The sequence below is a fragment of the Brassica napus genome, chromosome A9 (genome assembly GCF_020379485.1).
Source record: "Brassica napus cultivar Da-Ae chromosome A9, Da-Ae, whole genome shotgun sequence".
Lineage (NCBI taxonomy): Eukaryota > Viridiplantae > Streptophyta > Magnoliopsida > Brassicales > Brassicaceae > Brassica > Brassica napus.
The window spans coordinates 14517047-14533774 of NC_063442.1; the positions used below are offsets into that span (position 1 = coordinate 14517047).

The window sequence follows — 16728 nt, forward strand, 5'->3', positions numbered from 1 at the left end:
CGGTAAATAATTGTTTTAAGCAATATATGTGCTTTTAATCTCTTTTATTAATTGTTGCTCAAAAAAAAAAAATCTGTTTTATTAACGGACGTTATTTGCGCAAGTCTTTCGTCTGTCAATGCGAAAGCTTGGCTTCACTACTCGGCACCTCATCACTGAAAAAGAGCTAAGCAGAAATCTCGAGAGGAAACAAACAAAATAACTTCGAAGAGGTAAGTAAAAATGCTCTCTTTGTAGATCGTTTCCAGCTCTGAAAACTCATCTCTTGAAGAAAGATCCCTTCTGGGTTTTCCAATTTCAGTTTCAAATTCATTTGGGTTTCCATGTCCAGTGCTAAAGTTACAATCTTGTTTTTCCTTTTTTATTCCAATCTAGAGTTTGTAGCAGTGCCTTAATTTTCAAATTTTGCTGTTTAAACAAATAAAAATCAAAACTTTATAATCAGTTTCTCCTTAATGAAATTCGAGTTGTGTCATATCAAGTTTTTTTACCATTTTAATATATGATTTAAATGTAAATTTAAATTCATAGTGTATGTTACTAATGTTTCAGAAATTTCGAAAGTGATGATGATGGCTTCTTCTAAGAACACTCCGCCCGTGAATAATCGGACAAGAATATCTATAACCATTGTCACTGGTTTGTGTTGTTTCTTCTATCTTCTTGGAGCATGGCAACGTAATGGGTTTGGTAAAGGAGGAGGTGTTATAACACTGGAAGCAGTAACAAAGCAAGCTCAATGTACAAATACAACAGACATTGTAGCCAATCTCGACTTTGAACCTCACCATAAGACGATAAAGATCCCTCACAGAGCTAACCCCAAGCCCATCATGTTCAAGCCCTGCGATGTGAAGTTCAAAGACTACACGCCTTGTCATGAACAAAAACGAGCAATGAGATTCCCAAGGGAGAACATGGTTTACAGAGAGAGACATTGCCCACCTGAGAATGAGAAGCTGCGTTGTCTAATACCTGCTCCTAAAGGGTATACAACTCCTTTCCCATGGCCTAAAAGCCGTGACTACGTTCACTACGCCAATGTTCCTTTCAAGACATTAACAGTTGCAAAAGCTGGACAGAACTGGGTGAAGTTTCAAGGGGATGTGTTTAAGTTCCCTGGAGGAGGAACTATGTTTCCTCAAGGCGCTGATGCTTATATCGAAACGCTAGCTAAAGTAATCCCTATCAAAGATGGATTAGTTAGAACGGCTTTGGACACAGGATGTGGGGTGAGTTTGGTTTCATTTACACAAGCTCTCAAGGCTTTTGTTGATAAAGCTTTTATTGTTTGTTCTCTTTTGCATCTTAGGTTGCAAGCTGGGGTGCTTATATGCTTAAGAAGAATGTACTGACTATGTCGTTTGCGCCACGGGATGTCCATGAAGCTCAAGTACAGTTTGCTCTGGAGAGAGGTGTTCCAGCAATCATCGGTGTTCTCGGGTCAATACGTCTTCCATATCCACCGAGAGCTTTTGATATGGCTCAATGCTCTCGATGTTTGATCCCATGGACCTCAAATGGTAATACACTTTCTCTATTGATTCTCTTACAACAGCTAAAAAGGCACAAAACCAATGTTTTGAAAACCGGATCGGACATTGAGTCGGTTTTGTAGATGGGTCACTCAACCCGGTTTTAAATTAAGTAACTATGTATAACTGTAAACTTATTTTTATAATACGTTATATCATTTTTAGAATCTAAAAATTATATGAAAATAAAATGAAAACTTCAAAATAATATAAAAATGTAATGAAAACTAATTTATTTTGATAGATATTAAACACAATATGAATTTTTTATGAAATTTTTTTTATTTTTTAACTTGAATTTAAGAAAATAAGGTTTTAATATCAAACCGGGTCATCGGTTTTAAGAGTTTGACCAGTTTTCTGCTTACCGGTTAGAAGAACGAATTATGGTCCACCGGTCTGACAGACCTGTCTGGTCTGGTTTTTTAAACACTGCACAAAATTCACTATATTGATTGTCTTTTTTGCAGAGGGAATGTACTTAATGGAAGTGGATAGAGTCTTGAGACCGGGAGGTTACTGGGTTTTATCCGGGCCTCCAATCAACTGGAAGACATACTACAAGACGTGGAAGCGGTCTAAGAAAGAACTCAAAGCTGAGCAAAAGAGAATAGAGGAGATAGCAGAGTCCTTATGCTGGGAGAAGAAGTATGAGAAAGGAGACATTGCAATCTGGAGAAAGAAAACTAATGACAGATCATGTCGTATGTCATCATCATCATCATCTGTTAAAACCTGCAAAGGCAAAGACACTGATGATATCTGGAACAAGACAATGGAAGTATGTGTAACTCCATTCCCCAAAGTATCAAGCGATGTAGAAGTAAAGAAGTTTCCTGAGAGGCTATTCTCAGTCCCTCCGTGTGTAACCAAAGGTTTGGTGGAGGGTGTGAACGTTGAATCATATCAAGAAGATAATAAGCTGTGGAAGAAACGAGTGAGTAACTACAAGAGAATCAATAGACTGATAGGGAGCAGTAGATACCGTAATGTGATGGATATGAATGCTGGACTTGGTGGATTTGCGGCTGCGCTTGAATCTTCTGAATCTTGGGTTATGAATGTTGTTCCAACCATTGCAAAGAACAGTTTGAGTGTTGTCTTTGAAAGGGGTCTCATCGGCATCTACCATGACTGGTAATGACAAAAAAAAATTCAAAGCGGTTTGATCATTCAAGTACACCAAATCTTGATAATATTCGCTTTTATAAATGTGCAGGTGTGAAGGGTTTTCGACTTATCCGAGGACATATGATCTCATCCACGCAAACAATGTCTTCAGCTTGTATCAAAACAGGTTAGTTCTGTTGTCATAAAGCTACGAACTTTCAGACATAACTGTTGAAACTTTGTTATGTAGATGCAATGTTGAAGACATTCTGCTTGAAATGGATCGGATTTTGAGGCCGGAAGGAACGGTTATTCTCAGAGACGAGGTTGATGCTCTAAACGATGTAAGAAAGATTGCAAAAGGAATGAGATGGGACACTAAGTTGATGGATCACGAGGATGGTCCACTCGTGCCGGAGAAGATTCTCGTTGCCGTTAAGCAGTATTGGGTCGCCGGTGACGGTGGTAACGTAAGGAACAGTACTTCGACGTTGAGTGGTGAAGAATAAGAAACTACCGAGGTTAAACGAGTTTTCGCAAATGTCCCATAATTTTAGATGTTTACTTGTTTTAACCACCAAGTTTTTATTAGGTTTAAGTAAACCCCGTTGATCCTGGCGTTTTTCTTATTTCACTTTTCATTTTAGACAAGAAGTATTGTCAAGTGTATTTACAAATTAGACATTGGAATTACAAGTTTATACAAGACACTGTATTTACAAATTTTCAGATTTTTACGTAATGATCAGGTTTCAAGCTGTTAAAGTGGGAAAGAATTAGACATTCATGGCTTAAATTAGAAATTACAGCAGTAAAGAGTGTACACTTTCTTTTGTTAAAAAGGTAGACTACAGTAGAATATTTATAAATTCATATTTTATTAACTAATATTTCTGATAAGTTAAGAACATTTTAATTATAACTACTAGGGCCGGGCCGCGCTTCGCGCGGCGAGTGGATTCGCTAAGTAATTGACATGATTTTTTAAAATAATTTCTAAAATTCAATTATATATTTTGTATAGGGCATTATTTCTATGAAATCGCTTTATACTGAATTTCAGAAAATTGAACCCCAAAATCAATGCAGTTAAGTAAATTATGTGATAGATGATTTGTCTTATGCTTTTTATAAAATACGTATCATTTATTTTTTTGTTATAGATCACTACAAAATGACAAAAGAATAATTGTTAAACAAAATGAATAATATTTCAATCAGATATACATAATCAAACTAAAATAGTTATTGGAAAAACACATAATACTACCCTATATAATTTTACTATTTACTTAATGTTTAAAAGAATTTTGATGTGGTACTTATTTGAAAAAATACTTAGAAATGGATTGACATTTGTTTATGTTCCATGATGTATAATTAATTATAAGATTAACTTTCTTTAATTAAATGATTTTGGAAAAACAAATTAGTTACACTACAATTACTTATTGTCATTATTGCTAGATATATTATGTAATTTCTGTAAATAAAAACATCAAAGAATCCCTTTGGATTAAAAATAATTGGTACTAAAACTGATACTAAGATAATTAATTTTTAACTGCAAATTTTAACATTTTCATGGCGTCTCCTTTGGTCTTTCTTTTGTTTGATATTTTTAATATCCATTCTTCATCTCAGTGGATTGTTGTTTTTGGGTGTCATCAAAGGTACAATAGACACTTCTTTTTTACAAAGTGTGTTTTGTGTGTTTGAATTAAACCAGTTAGTTAAATCTTGAGCAATTTTTAGATATTCTTAATCAATATAGTGAGCCATTTATCTTGTAGTTTTAGGGACTGAGTTGTTTTTATGATTCTGTATTTGATCCTTTCAGATTAAAATCATATGAAAATTTTATTAGTGTTTTTAAATTTGGGATTATTTTGCTCTATGTTTTTTATGTCATAATTTGTTTTAAGGGTGATGTGTATTTGTGTTATCCGTTGAACATGCTTAGACCACGAAGAAGATCATCTTGAGGCTTCAGTGCCAAAACTGCAAGCACTCTCTCAACACTCGATCAAGGTAAAATGAACTATCTCCATGCATTAAATTTTTTTAATCAATTCTAGTGTATTCATGGGTCTTACATGTTATTCTAAAAGGTGACATCGGCCTTGGGCTCATCACTGTTCAAGCGATGCAAGAAGAAAACACTGAAAAGCAGAGCACTAAATAAAAAATGAGACAACATGTCTGGCCAAGAGTCATAGTACTCAAACGAACTGTAAGACATCAGAGACGAAGAACCCTGAGGTGCAACTTCCATCCCCATACTGAAACGTGTAAGCGCAAATGTTGTTCTGAGTAGAACAGCCTGAATTAGAGGACTGAACACCCCAGCTGCATCTTTGGTCAGAACATGAGATTGGTGTCGTTGTTACTGAGCTCCCTGGATCAGAGTAAGTCATAGCAACAGATTAATCTCAAATCAGAGGATTTTAAAATAAAAAAGACATGAAAATCACAAAACATCACAGTGAATCACATTAACTCAAATCAGAGAATTTACTTGAGGAGTTTACTGGTTTGAGGGCAGCCATTGCAAAAAGCACAACTAACCCACAAAACATCACCTCATGTGTCAATCTGTACGTAAAAGGCTCTTGGGGGAGATCACAGCCGCAATTTCGTGTAGTATGATCTGTTTAAAATACGAACACCAAATTGAGCAGAAGACAACAAAACCAGAGAAACAACTATTTGATTGAGACATGAGAAAAGCAGACAATAACTCAAACACCTTATAGGCAATTAAAATCATGTATTGAGAAGATAAAGATGGAAACTTTAGTTACCCAACAACTAAAGGATCAAAAGTTCCCTTGACAGGATATTTACTAATCTGCCGTGTGACTGTAACAATATGTCGTATCTAGCTTGATCATGCAACTTGAGTTGAATGATTTCCATCTCGTGACTAAAGGGAATAGCTTTTTCCAGTTTCAGCGCTGCCTGAACTCTCATCCTCATCTCAACTCCATCTCCTGAAAAATAATCTTTGCCATAGCTTTTTTCCAGTGGCAGCTAAGATCTTCCACCTCCATCTGGTTTGTATTGAGCCAAGAGTATATAAGACAAAAGCATAAGCAATCCATAGTGTTTATCAACAAATCTTATGGAGAAGAAAGAGAAAAACAAAAAGACAAACAAAATCTAGAGTTTGATAAACATAACAGCCGTGGAAGAACAACATTTGCTTTCAAATCAGAGTGGAAGACAAATGATGCAGCCATTATAGAAAAAATAAGAAATCTCTCGATAATAGGAGATGAAAAGATGATGTTCAAGGGATGAATAATTACCTTTTTATAGGAGAGAATCACAGACTGGAAACTGAATAAGATTCATTGAATTCTTGATCGTGGTCCTAGTGGCGAGGAAGAGTTAAGTTTGTGTTAATTATGCCAATCTCTGCAACTTGTAACGGTTCGGAGGTAAGACAAAACGATCAGAACATAAATGGACTTTGAGATTATTGACAAAATGTATACGAAAATCTCAGAACTGCAATTGTTAACATACAGAATGGAAGATTCCTAAAGCTGGTGAACCCTAAATTTCAGACTGAGAAGAAGATGCAAGTGTCATGGGCCAGCCCATGAACATAACACAAAACAATAGCGAAGCCCGTAACAATTAAATGAGGAAACCGTACGTTTTGGTCAAGTGGACACGTGGCAGGCTAGGAAGAGATGAATTAGTGACGTGGAGGCACAGGAGAGAGGCAAACAATACTTTATATATATAGATAGATATCTCCAATTTAATTAATTTTATAAATTAATATTTTTTTACGATTAATAAACTACCACGGTTGTAATAATGCTAATCTATAGAGATTTTACTAAATTAATGAAAAATTAATAAACTACCATGGTTGTAATAATGCTAATCTATAGAGATTTTACTAAATTAATGATTTACACCAAATTCGATAATAAAAAATTAAATATAGCATATTAGTTTTGTATCCTTGTGTGATTTATAGTATCAATGTGATGCAGTAAAAATACAGGAGAAATAAACTGCAGTTTTATCTACATTTTTTTCCATTCACCACTAATATGCATAACCAAAAAAAGTAATAAAATACTTATTGGATTGCTTTCAGATTATTTTGCATGTAAAAAGTTTGTTCCTGCAAACACAGCAAAAAGGAAGGTGGCCGAAAACAGAGACCCAATAGATGATTTTTTTTTTCTTTTTCCTATAAATACTACACTCAATTTCATTTCTTTATTTATAACCTAAAAAGTTCTATAATATTTTCAAAACACTTATATATATTAACTTGACATCTTCTTAAATTTAACATAATTTTCTGTAAAAAATATTTTTACACATTATTTTAGTATGCTATAAAATATATAAATTTACTAATTAATCAGACCGATAATATAACTTCACTAATTAAAAAGTTAGAAAATATATAACTTTACTAATATAAAATATATAACTTTACTAATTAATTTTTTTTTACGAATTATTTTAGTATGCTATAGAATATATAACTTTGCTAATTAATCAGACCGAAACATAACCGAAAAATATAAGTTCACTAATTAAAAAGTGATAAAATATATAACTTTACTGATTAAAAAGTATTTTTAAAAATTATAACTTTACTAAATATATGCTAATTAAAAATATTTTTAAACAATATTATAGTATGCTATAAAATATATAACTTTACTAATTAATCAGACCGAAACATAACCGAAAAAATGAAAGAGAAACCAGACATAAATTTTATAAAAATCCAAACGTGTACTATTTCTTTAAATCTGAAAACAAAAATTGAAACAAAATTGAATGGATATCCGAATATCCAAAAACATAATAAAATACTCCAATTTTTAATTTTAAAATATCTATATTTTATACTTTTTAAATAAAACATTATTCAACAAATCTGATTGCTCGAATATTTTTCAGTTTTTTAGGTCTTTAACTCGAATTTTCAGGGTGTTTTTGTTTTCATTTTTTTGGCTTTAAACTCAAAGTAAACAGAAACCTTTTTTAATTCGGCTATATATGTTTCGGTTTTTATACAAAATCTGACATGAACATGACATTAATTATTTGAACCGATCCATTGTAAAATATGTTTAGTTTCTAAACGGTCCTAAACATTCCAATCCGAATAGTTAGACCTGACCAGAACCGTAAATTAAAAATATCCAATGCTAATTCAATCAACAATAATAATTTAGTTGATTTGCATTTGTCCAGCTTGATCTGCATTTGTTCAACTTGATCTGCATTATATGTTGATCTACATATTTTGAACTGTGTTACCCATTTGAAGCCTTAGTATAAAGGTGCCAAGGTTGCACAAAAAAAGGGTATAAAGGTGCCAAGGTGACTAGGGAATATAGGGGTTAGCATTTTGGTCTAAGTTTGAGTTTAGTCTAGGTTCGGTTTAGCTTGTTTGGGTCTAAACTTTTGTAACTGAAGTCAACCATATTTATTTGGTTTGGTTATATTCGGTTTGGTTCAGTTTTTGAATTCGGTTGGCTTGTATTCAGTTCGGTTTAGTTCGGTTTTTTTTGTATTAGTTTAGTTAAATTAAATTAAATTATAATTTTATTCTATTTCAGTTATAAATATATAATTTATAAAGATATACTATTTTTAAAAAAATCAAACATCACAAAATAATACAACTACAAGCTGATCATACAGAGAAAATGACATAAACAAACATGAAGACAACCATATGAACTAAGACAAAACCTTTAACAAATATTACAAACAAATTATAAAAAAAACGTGGATCTCCACTAGTACATTAATGCATCAAAATGAGGGAAATCCATCTTCAATGGTACTTTATTTTGAGGGAACACTATTCACCATCTCATTTTGTGTCAAGTCTTTTTATTTATATAATGGTTCTTTACTTTTTGACAATCTTTATTTTATGCATAAATAAAACATTAACACTAAACATAACTTTTATAACTTTATATCTATTATGTATATACTGATTAAACTTCTTAAAATATAATTACCAATAATTGGTTATTAAAATATAATTTATAATTTTATAAATTATAATATATAAGTAAAAGAAAATAAAATAGAAAACAATACCATTAACCAATACAAAGTTAAGTAATAGTATTGTTTAAGTAAAATTCTACTATTACTTTGTATGTTGTTATGTACCTTTATTAATGTAATAAATATTTGATTTTTATAAGTTAAAATTTGGTTAAATTATAGAATTTAAAAATAAGTGAGTATAATCTAAAATTTTATGAAATAAAAAGTGTTATTTGCAATAAATAAAAAGTTGAAGAATAAATATAATAATAATTGAGAGAGAAAATAAGGAGAACCATCGTAGTAAATCATAATTTCATTTTGAATTTACTTCATTTTGAGAAAAAAATGAAGAAAACCATCGGAGTAAATGGTCTAATAACATTACAAAAACAAGAAGAGTGAAACGGGAAATACAATAACTCGAAGAAGAAAAGTAAAGCGAAACAGTTATTTTCCATCTTCTGTAAGCTTTAAGGACGCACGAAGCCAGTGGCATGTGCCCTATGATTAGACATGTCAAGTGAAGTAAGTACATAACCTATTCTCTTTCTCCATAATTGTTATAGATTGTCAGATAAAAGTCTACAGAAAAGTGAAGCCATTATTTGCACTATTCACGATATCAATGTAATGGTTCGAATGGTAACTAGTGTATAAGAAAAGTTTGATAATTCACATTAGTAAAAAAAGATCAAGATTTTAAACTAGTGTCTAGACCGAGGAAAAAAAGCTTATGCAAGCAGGAATATATAGAGAAGAAACAGCTTTGGCTTCGCATGACTTATTTTTTGTTTCAACTCTACAGCTTTCGATGCTAACGTTCAGATTATCTCCTCTCTATAGCAACTTATCTTTCCTTTAATTTTCACATTTTAATGTGTGGAGAAACGTATATTCTCCTGCCTCCTCAACTGCATACATAGCACAAATCCAAAACCAAAATCAAATCCCACCATTGTTGTTACCTCCAGAGGGAAGAAAAATCTCTCAACTTAAGCATTCATCTTCCATTTTCTTTTTTCCATCCAAAGTTCTGATCTTTGTGGAGAAAACTAAAAAAAGAGAGAAAATGGGTCCCTTTTTTTTTTTTTTTTTGAAAATGGGTTCCTTGCATTCCAAAACAGCTAATATACATTCTTCTGCTGATCCATCAGCTCCAGAAAAAAAAGAATCAAGTACTCATCTCTCAGATTCTATAGTCCTGTTCGTTTCATAACTGCTAGACGCAGCGTCAGCGGCAATAAATTAGCCTTTCATTACGGTAACCCAACACCGGTGAAGATTCCGAGGTTACTTATTTTCCAGACGCAGCGGCAATCAATGATGGGTGGAAGAGACACAGGAATTAATAGCGTCACCGGCGCTTTACTTTTTGTGTCTCCGTAAGAGACGCTGAGATTAATGGCGTCACCGTTTTTAATTTTTTGTGCCTCCGTGCTTTATTTTTTTGGACACAGCCGCAGCATTCGGCGTCTACCAAAAGAACACGCCTATAGTTACTTTTTTTACTAAGAGCAACATTATCGGACAGAAATTTGCATTATTTTTTTGACTAAGAGCAACATTATCGGACAGAAGTCCTTAAAAAATTTTTTCTTTTTTTTTATTATTTTCTGGTTTTTTTTTTTAAAGTCAACCAATCGCGGGCCACTACGTATCGTAGAGAGCCCGCAAACAGTGCAGAGAACGCAGCAAAGACATTCCCTATTTAACTATTTCTCTCCCTTGTCTTTCTTGGTTTTGCCAAATTGTGGTCCCCCCTCCTCTAAAGACACCAGCAAGGATCTGCAATAATGTTGCTCTAATGGATTTGTTCTAAATTGTGGGTTTTAATTTTTTTAAGACTTAAAGCAAAACAAAAGTTGGCAAGTTTCAACTTTCAATCTTTTTGGATTTGAACTCATGTTTTTTAGATTAATTGCTTTTCACCGCTATACATTGGGCCTAGTTGCCTTTCTTTTAGCAAATAATGGGAATACTGTTTTTGTGTTGACATTGGTTGACTTGTGAAATGAGGTGGAAGCAACCGGTGTTGGAAAAAGCTTACGAACAAGAGATTAGTTAGTTTGATTGGTTGTTGCGCAGAAGGAGATGAGAGATTGTTGGTAGCAGAGTATACGCCCAATGATACTCTCTCATAATATCTCTTTCACTGTAAGAGCCTTATCTTCATTTGATTATTTCTCTTACAAGATCCCTTTTATAATAATATTCTTTAGATGTTTACTCTCTCCTTTATGTTTGTTTGCAAGGGAAAAGCAGCGGCTTCCATGGGGAATGCGTGTTCTTTTTGCAGACCATATTGCACAAGCACTTGATCTGCAACAATGAAAACCGTAAGATTTATCATGACCATAATAAGCATTAAGCTCGATCATCATATCATGAATTTTTTATATATATTACGGATGCAAATAATTTTTAAAGTTTGCAAATATAACTTTTCATCGTATTTTGTATATTGAACAATGTATATATGTTGTATGTATTACACACAGGATAATAAAACTACATATATCTTCGTAATAATTGATAATTTGATATATGTCATAGCTTCATAGAAACAAATTAAAATGAGCAATTCCTAAAGCTAAAACTTCCGTAATAAATATAATATTTTCCAAAAAGAAGCACTTGCTGACGGAAGCAAGCATTTGATTATAAATAAGTGATGTGCAATCGAATAAAATTACATTACAGAAAAAAACTTTTATCCTTTACAGAACAAAAACAATGAGATAAGTGACATAAAGCAAAACTAGTTCTTCAAAAAGTTCTAGTACAACTCTAGTCACTGCTATATGGGATTTGAGAATGCAAGACTTCCTAACGATTGTGATACCAACGATCTTTAAAAAACATCAACATCGCTCTGAAGCAACAAGATCCAAATTTTATTTGGAAGAACTAATTGATGTTGGTACTATCAGACTTTATCTTTTTTTCTGTTATCAAATTTTCAAGCATTCAAATAGAAAACATTAGATGTCAAGCTAAAGAAAAAACAAATGACTGTTATAAATTGTTGTATGGGATAAAAATAGCAATCGATGTTAAAAGAATTTCCAATCTAGTGTGTTTTCAATTGACTTTTTAGCTTTCTCAATTTTGTTCTACCTTATTCTCAGAATAAAATTATGAGAACAACAGATTTAACTGACATACAAGCAATATATCTAATAAATTTTCATGTTGATCGAGTACTTTTGATAATCGCCTGTATGTCATTAATATCTGTTGTTCTTATAATTTTTCTGCCAAAAAAATAAAAGAAAAACACAATTGAGAAAGCTAAAAAAAATATGAAAAACATTAAATTGAGATTTTTTTTTTTGATTGCTATTTTCACCCACTACGACGAACGTGTAACAGTCATCTGCTTTTTATTAGCTTGACATTGAATGTTTTCTCTTTGGATCCTTACGAATTTGATACCAAGAGGAAGATAAATTTGGGTGCACCAACGGCAGGTAGCTCTTCTCTTCCAAATTTTTGTAAGATCATTGATATCATACTCTTTAGTAAGTTTTGCATTCTCGTAGTCCCATATGGCCGTTACTGGAGTTGAACTGAAACTCTTTGAAAAACCAGTTTTGATTGATGTGGCTTTGCTCTTTATTTTGTAGAGTATGGAGGTTTTTTTTTGTAACTTAGTTTTAGAGAAAGATAAAAATTTATTTAATTGCACATCCCTTTATTTATAGAGCACATGTTTGGAAAGAATTAGGTTAATTATATAAGTTTTAGCTTTATGAATTTTTAATTTGTCTTATGAAGCTAGGACAATAACTATTACGAATTGTTTGCAGGTCAATTGTGGTGGTGTGCGGGTCAATTGTTTGCAGGTCGGGCTTGGGGCTGGGAGTACGGAGAATGCGGCCTTTTTTTATTCGGACCGACATTTTGTATAGGTCGTGTTTGGGCCTAATAAATGCTTGGTTTGGTTGTTGTGGGTGTTAGACCTCTTCTGTTGCTGTCTATTCTTGTAGGCGGGTGCTATGAAGCCCTTGGCGAGCTGTTTTCGGTTGGGCCATTATTTTTAAGAGCGGATCACCGGGGAGGCCAAAATTACCGGGGTCCGACTCTCGGTTGAACTTGGCTCAACCTTTTGCGGCAAGCTTTTGGTGTGGACTTAGTTGAGCTTCGGGTTTGCAGTTGCGGTTTGTTGTGTCTTCTTTGTAATCGCTAGATTGAGTCTGTGTTTAGAATTTTTTTTTTTTTTCTGTTTTTTGTTATCTTTGTAATTCTGTCAAAAACAAAAAAAATTAGGTAATAATATCTTTACATTTTTACCAAAAGAAAAACTATTACGAATTGTATTTGTACCCAATAAAATAACTAGTACGAAGATAGTTGTAGTTTTGCTAAACTGTTGGTAATACACAAAACATATAATACAATTTTCAAAGTTTTGTATTGGTAGTTTTGCTAAACTGTTCGATATAAAAGAGACAATGAACAGGTCATTAAATTTTCAAAGTTTTAAAAAATATTTGCATCCATAATCGATAAGAAAATGCATGATATGATGATCGAGCTTCATGCTAATTAGGAACAAGAGATTTGTCAGTTTGATTGGTTGTTGCGCGTAAGGAGATGAGAGATTGTCGGTAGCAGAGTATATGCCCTCTTCTTTCTATGTTTGTTTGCAGGGAAACGCAGCCACTTCCATGGAAAATTCCTGTTTGAATCGCAGACCCTATTGCACAAGCACTTGATGATCACTGCAACAACGAACAAGATCTATAAATGCATACATAATCCTCTTTGACGAGGAAGGTGATCCTCGTCTATCTACTTTTGGTCTTATGAAGAACAGTAGGGATGGTAAAAGCTATATAGTACACTCCACCTGAGTCTTTTCGGACAGGTAACAACAACATTCTTGACTTGTGAATCTCACTCCAAGACAAACCAATTCTTTATTTGAAGATCTGCTCTTTTTGCAGGCAGACTCATTCCTGAAAGGGTGATCTTTAGTTTATGGAACTATTCATTTAGATCTTTTAGGCGGAAAACACATTCCACCTACCTATGTATGTGCCATGCCTCTCACTCTTATGCACAGTTTTTTTTTTGTCAATTGGCTTACCATTTTCTGTATGGTTTCTTATTTGAATTAGTTTATGATGTTCATATTTAGGCTCTTGATATAATAAGGGGGAAGAACGCATTGCTATTGATTGATTCATCTCTCGGCAATATGAGAGTGAGGATGCGACTACACTAGTTGAGCTTGCTTCAAAATTCCTTCAATCAGAGGCAAAGGATCGACCTGACACTAAGTTTCTTCTCTCTGGAGTGGCACCACTGCTAAAGAAGGAAGAGGTTTGAAGAAAAAAATATCAAGAAACTGACAATATCTTGAATATCATATAATCCAAAATGTTTATTTTGGTTTCAATTTTGTTGCTTATGTTGCATGTATTAATGGGCTTGCTTAAAACTGGTTACAAAGATGAAGAAGGTGCAGAAAATGCGCCACACGTGCTTTCTCCGACTTAGTGACAGACCAACAGGAGCTTGCATTAAGAGATGCGAGGCAGGCTCAGGTGTGCATACCATAATTAGCACTCTCCAAGCTCGGAACGGAGACAGATGCTCAAGATATGCGCAGTGATGGCGCAGCCTATGATGCCAAGCGACAGAATAGCCGACGGTCCAAATATTTTATTGGTTTTTTCAGACAGTAGCTGAAATGTATGTGTAAGGGAGTAACTGAAGTGTTTGTTTACTTTTGTGCATCTTTAAGAAAGTTCATATTATTTGAGGGAAAGAGAAAACAAGACTGCAAATAACTAATTTGATTCCTTCTTCCTTGTGATAATACAAAAATATTAAAACTAACAGAAGATTCAATATGCTATTACAGTATATCAAACCATTTGGCTCATGCACGAATATCGACTAAGCGATGATGAGTATTCAGAACAAGGATTATATAGTTACAAGTGTTGAGAATTGCCTAAGTGTCAAGAAGTCTCTACCCGAAGAAGAGGGTCTCAGTTGAGCGTTAATAAGAAGCACGAGGAGCTCACGTGTGAGTCTTAACGGTTTAGAAGGGCAATGGAGTAATTAACCATGCCACCTTCAAGCTGGCTTTTGTCTTCTTCCTCTGTACGGAAACGAAGGGGAAAAACAGAGAAGAGAGAGAGGAGCGTTGCACCGTCAGTGCACTCCTATAAAAGCCGACAGGAACTGAGACATTAGGGTTAAGAGAGAGTATCAGAGAACTGAAGAGAGCAGCCGCAAGTCTAGCGTTTTGTTCTATCTCAAGGGTTAAGTGTAACCAAAGCTTTCTAGTGGATTTCCGAGCACACCTCGGCCAGACGTAATGTCCTCACACTGAGGCGTGAACTGGATAAATTTGTGTGTGTCTTTTCTTTACTTGCTTAACGAAATACACACGAGAAAAACAAACAAGAGAGGTGAGTGAAATCCAAAGTCATCGAGCATAAAACAGAACAAAGTATCAGAAAGGTGGAAACTTTGTAAAGATTGAAGCTTTTCTGTAAAGCTTTGCCCTTTATGCGAGAGATGACCTCAGGGCGTTCTGAGGTGGAGAAGTTCGATGGAGATGGCGATTATGTTCTCTGGAAAGAAAAGTTGTTGGCTCACATGGAGCTACTGGGTTTGCTAGAAGGTCTCGAGGATGTAGAAGTCGTAGATGTTGAAGATTCTACAGCTGAGAAGGAGGTAACATCTGCGACCGAAGCTTCTGTCAAACCGGAAGAGAAGATCCTCACAGACAAAGCTCTTAAGGAGAAGAGAGGAAAGGCCAGGTCAACTATCATTCTGAGTCTGGGAGATCATGTCTTAAGGAAGGTCATAAAGGAACCGACTGCAGCTGACATGCTCAGAATGTTAGACAAGCTGTTTATGGCTAAGTCACTACCCAACAGGATATACCTTAAGCAGAGGTTGTATGGGTACAAGATGTCTGAAAGTATGACGATGGAGGAGAATGTAAACGATTTCTTCAAGCTGATCTCTGATCTGGAGAACGTAAAAGTTACAGTTCCAGACGAAGACCAAGCCATAGTGTTACTAATGTCTTTGCCGAAGCAGTTTGATCAGCTAAAAGAAACTTTGAAGTATGGTAAAACAACTTTGGCTTTGGATGAGATTACTGGTGCTATAAGGTCAAAAAGCCTTGAACTTGGAGCGACTGGTAAGCTGAGCAAAAGTAGTTCAGAAGCGCTGTATGTTCAACAAAGAGGAAGATCAGATAGAAGAGGCAAGAGTTCAGACAGAGGTAAAAGCCAAAACAGGTCGCAGTCAAGAGATAAGAAGACTTGTTGGATTTGTGGTAAGGATGGTCACTACAAGAAGCAGTGTTTTGTTTGGAAAGAAAGAAACAAGAAGTCTAACAGCTCAGAGAAGGGAGAAACCTCAAATGTTATGGAACAAGTTATCGATGCTGCTGGTTTAAACGTTGAAGAAGAATCAAACGCAGTAAACGATGGACAAGAAGATGAGTGGATCATGGACACAGGGTGTTCATTTCACATGACACCAAGAAGAGATTGGTTTGTTGAGTTTGATGATTCAAAAACAGGAAGAGTGAAGATGGCAAATCAAACTTATTCTGAGATCAAAGGTATTGGGAGTATAAGGATACAGAATGAGGATCTCTCAACGGTTCTGATCACAAATGTAAGATTTGTTCCAATCATGTCAAGAAACTTGATCTCAATGGGAACGTTGGAAGATTAAAGGTGCTGGTTTCAGTCGAAGAATGGGTCTCTGAAAGTAATAAAGGGCTGTTTAACACTGTTAAAGGGGAAGAAAGTTGGAACACTATACATTCTGCAAGGAAGGGTAATTGCAGGAAGTGCTAATGCTGTAGTGAGCTCCAAGAACGAGTCAAAGTTGTGGCACAGTCGTCTTTGTCACATGAGCAAGAAGAATACTGACTTGTTGATCAAGAAAGGATGCCTACAAGCAGATAAAATGAAGGGTTTTGAGTTTTGTGAAGACTGTGTATATGGGAAAGCACACAGGGTAAGTTTTGGGACTGGTC

General features: G+C 34.3%; 1 protein-coding gene and 1 long non-coding RNA gene across 2 annotated transcripts; one reads left to right on the forward strand and one right to left on the reverse strand.

Annotated features, from left to right (window-relative positions):
• The first annotated feature begins 56 nt into the window (after positions 1 to 56).
• On the forward strand, positions 57 to 3368 carry LOC106366828 (probable methyltransferase PMT14). Its single transcript, XM_013806491.3, has 6 exons — positions 57 to 212; positions 553 to 1232; positions 1313 to 1523; positions 2006 to 2672; positions 2755 to 2832; positions 2896 to 3368. Exons 2-6 carry the CDS (start codon positions 567 to 569, stop codon positions 3152 to 3154), a joined length of 1881 nt encoding a protein of 626 aa, XP_013661945.2. The 5' UTR covers positions 57 to 212; positions 553 to 566; the 3' UTR covers positions 3155 to 3368.
• A 1309-nt stretch (positions 3369 to 4677) lies between these two features.
• LOC106364429 lies at positions 4678 to 6193 on the reverse strand. The gene is made up of 4 exons (XR_001273198.3): positions 5957 to 6193; positions 5450 to 5698; positions 5164 to 5295; positions 4678 to 5043 (listed from the first exon to the last, which is right to left on the reverse strand). It is a non-coding gene; the product is annotated as an uncharacterized LOC106364429 (long non-coding RNA).
• Between the last annotated feature and the right edge of the window lie 10535 nt (positions 6194 to 16728).